This window comes from Papaver somniferum, chromosome 4, assembly GCF_003573695.1.
Source record: "Papaver somniferum cultivar HN1 chromosome 4, ASM357369v1, whole genome shotgun sequence".
Lineage (NCBI taxonomy): Eukaryota > Viridiplantae > Streptophyta > Magnoliopsida > Ranunculales > Papaveraceae > Papaver > Papaver somniferum.
In genome coordinates, this window is record NC_039361.1 from 3,667,736 (window position 1) to 3,673,414 (window position 5,679).

At 35.2% G+C, this 5,679-nt stretch overlaps 1 protein-coding gene across 1 annotated transcript; it reads left to right on the top strand.

Moving 5' to 3' along the window:
* The first annotated feature begins 2,793 nt into the window (after positions 1 to 2,793).
* LOC113274602 (shikimate O-hydroxycinnamoyltransferase-like) lies at positions 2,794 to 4,803 on the top strand. The gene is made up of 2 exons (XM_026523989.1): positions 2,794 to 3,572; positions 3,653 to 4,803. Exons 1-2 carry the CDS (start codon positions 3,138 to 3,140, stop codon positions 4,529 to 4,531), a joined length of 1,314 nt encoding a protein of 437 aa, XP_026379774.1. The 5' UTR covers positions 2,794 to 3,137; the 3' UTR covers positions 4,532 to 4,803.
* Positions 4,804 to 5,679: the final 876 nt, after the last annotated feature.

The following is a 5,679-nucleotide window of genomic DNA, read 5'->3' on the forward strand; positions in this document are numbered from 1 at the left end:
ATGGTGGCAAAGGGATACCCACAACAACCCGGTATCGACTACAATGAAATGTTTGCGCTGGTTGATCGCCTTGGTACCGTTAGAGCCTTGATTGTTATGGCTTCCCCAAAAAGGTTGGTTACTATATTAACTTGATGTGAAATCAGCGTTTTTGAGTGGAAAACTCAAACAAGAGGTCTACGTAGAACAACCACAAGGTTTCGTGGTGAAACGAGAAGAAGACAAGGTATACAAGTTGAAGAAAGCATTGTATGTCCAAAAGAAAGCACCAATAGCTTGGTAAAGTGACATAAATGGGTTCTTCAAAATGCAAAATTTCAGTAAAACCAATAATGAACCTACACTATATGTTAAGAACACAAGATACATCTACTCTCATTGTTTCCTTATATGTTGATGATCTTATTTTTTACGGGTAATAGTGTTCATATGATTGAATAATTCAAGAGGGAAATGATGATGAAATACGAAATGAGTGACATGGGTTTTCTCAAGTACTTTCTTGGTATTGAAGTTCATCAAAGTGAAGATAGAATGTTCATTTCTCAAAGAAAGTATGCCGAAAAGGTATTGAAGAAATTTGGTATGCTTGGTTGTAACCACATCAACACGACTTGTAGTAAATGAGAAACTCAAGAAACACGATGGAGGAAGAAAAGTTGATGAGACTTTCCATAGAGGTCTTATTGGAAACTTGTTGTACATTACACATACAAGACCGAATATTATGTTTGCTTCAAGTATGCTTTATAAATTCATGAGTTCACCTAGTCATCTACATCTTGGCGCGACAAAGAGGTTATTAAGGTACATACAAGGAACTATGAATTTAGGAGTTAAGTATTTTATAAATTCAAGTGTCAAATTGATTGGATATTGGGATAGTGACTTGTGAGGTTGTATTGATGACATGAAGAGTACATAATTGTATGTTTTTTCTCTAGGTTAAGGGATTTTTTCATGGGCATCGAAGAAGCGACAAACCGTAGCTCTATCCACGGCGGAAGTGGAGTATATTTCGGCATCAATAGCTACATCTAGTAATCTTATCTATTCCAAGATAATAAAATAGAAATGAAGAAAGAGAGCGAGAAGAACTAAGAGTCCTGACTTCTCCATTAACATAAATCTATTTAAATCACTTATAAATCCATCACTAAATATCCAAAAGTGTTAATCACCTTTCCTACTCGTTTATGTAAATTATTTATGTAAATGACTACTTTGAATTGAGAAGTTATCGAAAGAAAAGTTTAATTCTTCGGTCTTGAATTTTGATGTTTATAGTACGGAACAGAATGCAATGAAATTGTGGGTTCTTTTAGAACTGTTTATAGGCATGGCATGTTCTTGCGGTTACGTATTACAAGATGTGAAACAGAACAACAGGAAGCAATGCGCAATCTTCAATCTAGGAGGTAGGTGCATTGCACGTGCGTGTTATACCAATGTAATAGAAAGAGAATGTAATTGAAGTAATCTTATCTATTGCAAGAGAATAAACTAGAAATGAAGAAAGAGGGTGAGAAGCTCACTTCTCCATTAACACAAATCTATTTAAATCACTTATCAATCCATCACTAAATATCCAAGAGTGTGAATCACCTTTCCTACTGGTTTAAACTTTTCATCTATGTTTCAGGAAGCAGACAGTGTGAACATTATTGACGGTGCCTTAAGGAAACTAACTCTTCTTTGGATGTCGGTTACCGTTTGTTTGTGGTAGGATGTTTTTTCCCCCTTTGTAGTATGATTAATTTGTGCAGCAGTTTTGTGTTGTCCTTTGTAAACAAACCTTAATCATCCATATTTTAATTACTACACGCTTTATTCTTCGTCATTCCACATATTGGATCCAACTCTGGAGCCTCGAGGAAACATTTTCGAGAAGTGAAGCGCTGAGATACATCCGTACTGGGTTAAAGAAGTGAAACAACAAGACATCTCCCATTTAAAAGTCCAATTTCTTTAGCAATGTTATTGATTCCAGAATGATGGTTAACGTAATGCTAAACTGTAAGCCTATTTTTCCACTGTTGACAAGCTGCCTATCTTTCCTTTATCCCAATCTCTCACATTTTCCATTTTATCCTACGGAAGAGCTGAAATCATTTTTTTTTTCAATCAATGCATTTTATATAATATGATAATTAGTATATTAACGTTAGACAATGTAATGAGCATAAAGTTCTTAATGGCCTTGTTTGATAAAATTTATGATTATAGATAATCATAAATTGATAAATGATTTTAATATAATCATTTTAAAAATAAATTTTGACAAACATTTTTTTTTAGATAATTGGTTATCTTAGAATGATGATCTCAAAAAGGAGAGGAAAGAACGATTATTTAGGATATCTTTTTAATCCTATGTTGTTTTTTTGTCTCTCTTGATAGTTCAGAGAAAATGAGAAGAAAAAATTCAATTTGAGTTCCATAGAAAAAATAATTGATTATAATATATTTTCAAAACAAATTTTTTATGTTTATGGAAATAATGCATTTTTTCAATTATGATTAAAATAAACAATTATTATAATGGATTATAGAATCAATTATAATCTGTATAATGAATTATGGACTAATAATCCATTAAAATAATGATTACCAAACAGTCCAATGACTAATGTTGTTGGGAGTCGTATTTGGAAGTAATAAAAACAGTCCAATGCCCGTCCCTGTATATCCTTGTACTATAGATAAGATATATATCCCGATGATCCCATCAATTGGTTACCGCGATACGTTTCTGATAAGATTTAAGATCATTCTCGATAAGAATTTCTATTTGAGTGGTCTGTATTGGTTTTACGTGTCGAGGTGCAAGCCATTACTAAATATGGGTGGCCTGTAGCTTTCATTAAATACGTCGCCGTCGCCAGGCATGTATAATTAGCCACCATTAAATACGTCGCCGTCGCCAGGTATAGATTATACCTAGATACCTCCCACCAATTACGGTTAGTTTTCTGATCTGTTTCTTTCTGTAATCTCGTAACAAGTATTCTTTCCGGGCTTTCTCTTGGGTCGATCATCATCTAGTCACTGATTCAAAGTTGTATCGGCTTGTAATTTTCTGTTTCGGTGCAAGAAGCTTGTATGTTTTATTAATATGCACTAGCTAGTCAATCATTATGATTAAAGTTACAGTGAGAGAGTCATCTGTAGTCAAACCGGCAAAAGAAACACCAAAAGTGTGTTTATGGACGTCGAATTTCGACCAGCTATTCGTTGTACACGCACAAACAGTATACTTTTACAGGCGTCCAACATTAACTGGAGGTTCTTCTTCTTCTTCTGACGATTTCTTTGACTCTACTGTACTAAAGGATGGTTTAAGCAAAGCTCTCGTTTATTATTACCCAATTGCTGGGAGGTTGAAGAGAAATGAGTCAGGCAGAGCTGAAATCAATTGTACTGGTGAAGGTGCAACTTTTATAGAGGCAGAAACAGATTCGTGCATCGAGGATCTCGGCGATTTCACTCCTGATGAACGACTTATGCCTCTCTTACCTAAACCTGATTATGGCGACGGTGATATTTCCTCATGTCCACCCTTTCTGGTTAAGGTTTGTATTGTATCCATCCCTTTTAGTTCAGGTTACCAAGTTTGATTATAGCAAATTGTTTAACTTTTTGAGTTGTACAGATAACGCGTTTCAAGTGCGGTGGTGTTTGTGTAAGTACAGCACTAAGCCATATATTAGTCGATGGAGTCTCCGGAATCAACTTCATTAATACCTGGTCAGATCTATGTCGAGGAGTAGATGATATTAAAGCTGTCCCGTTGTTGGATCGAACAATATTACGAGCGCGTGATCCACCAGTAGTTTCTTTTCCGCATGTAGAATATAAACTACCTTCCATGAACATACCTTCTACTTCTCCGTTATCAAACCCCAAAATTGCAATTTCCAAGCTCAATATCTCAACCATGCAGACCAATCAACTCAAATCCAAATGCAACAACAACGAGTTCAAGTTTAGTACATACGAAGTCATTGCAGGACACATATGGCGTTGTTCATGTAAAGCACGCGAACTTAAAGACGATCAAGAAACAACGATATCAATGCCATTAGATTGTCGTTCGCGTTCAAGTCCTCCTCTTCCTGATGGTTATTTCGGGAATGCCATATTTGATTTAACAGCAAAAGCAATTGCAGGTGATATTGTCTCAAAACCATTAAGTTACGCTGTTAATTTAATTCACGAGACATTAATTTCGTATGGAAGCAATGAGTATTTTAGGTCAGCCATTGATTTTCTGGAATTAAACCCAAGTATCTGTACCGTTATCAAAGGTAAGGGCTGCAATTTTAGGTTCACAAGCTGGGTTAGACTGGCAATATATGAAGCTGATTTTGGTTGGGGACAACCACATTATATGGGTCCGGGTGCGAATGGTGCTGGTCGATCTTTTCTGATTCCAAACCCACCACGAGGCGACGGTGGCTTATCTTTAATTATTACTTTGGATACTGAATATCACATGGATCTTTTTACAGAGTCATTTTATGATATTTGATTTCATCAAATTGTGATAAGAAAAAGAAAAGTGTATTTAATTATTGTTTGTTTGTGATGATTTAAGTTGTCGTGTTTACTGAAGGCGATTTTCCGTAAGGTCTGGTTAATGTGTCAAAGAGTTAATTAAGGTCGTACGGGTATTTGATTCCCTAGGTGACATATTTCAGCCATCTTATGGTGCACCTTTGTAATTTTTAGTCCCGTAGTTGTAAGAAATTTTACAACTATACTCCACTATAACTGATTCAATTTCTAGGTGATCATTATGAATTCTTATTTTATTAACTAAAGATTAGGAATGTTTACAAAATAGATTCAAGTATTACAACAATTCTACTTGAAATCTAAACTCACTTTCTCTCTCTTCCTATTTCTTTTTCAAGACTTGTTCTAGAATCCTCCCAGAAACAATGACTCTCTCCTTTATAAAGGATTTTACATAGTGGATGACAGCTAAGAATCCCATTATTTTCGGGATCACTATGCGACATATTCCCTCATATACAATCGCTCATCTTTGCATAGCATACTTCTTCGCATAATTCTTCACACTTTACTCGTGACTTTGCTGACATCATCTGGTGTGTCATCTCAACTTTGCTATATGCGATGCTCTTCGCTCAGGTTGTATTCTTCACTTCGAGTAATTATTATCGTGTGCGATATTTAACTCCTACATTTGCCTTTTCTCATATTGCTTATTCTTCAGAGTGAGCGATATGAGAAATTCTCCTCTTACAAATCGCACATGCTTGTCTTTTTTTTATTTTACTTTGCCGACAACTTTCCATATTTCAATCTCTTCTTATGTACGCGTATCCTTTTAACCACTCATCTTTCAACACGTCCTTTTTAACCGTATGTTTTTATCCGTTTATTTCTTCGCATTAATGAGAATAAATATTGAAAAACGGGTCGTTCTTTTCTATATATTCTCTTCTATCTTACTCATTTTATTTCCTTCATTCTTCTTCACCTTCTCTGCAAATTTATATTCTTCATTCCCATTCTTTAATGGCTCCTGCTGGTAAAAAGATGGAGATCGAATTCAACAGAGTGAAAACTGACTTCAATCAGAGGGGTTATGAACTCTCTCTTCCTCCTTCATGTAATTTCGCATCCAAGCTTAATCTTGATCTAATCAAA

Excerpts from the sequence above, each read along its gene's own strand:
- LOC113274602 (XM_026523989.1), top strand. The coding sequence starts at position 3,138 with ATGATTAAAGTTACAGTGAGAGAGTCATCTGTAGTCAAACCGGCAAAA. Across the intron at positions 3,573-3,652 it reads GTCCACCCTTTCTGGTTAAG|ATAACGCGTTTCAAGTGCGG; the intron begins GTTTGTATTGTA and ends TGAGTTGTACAG.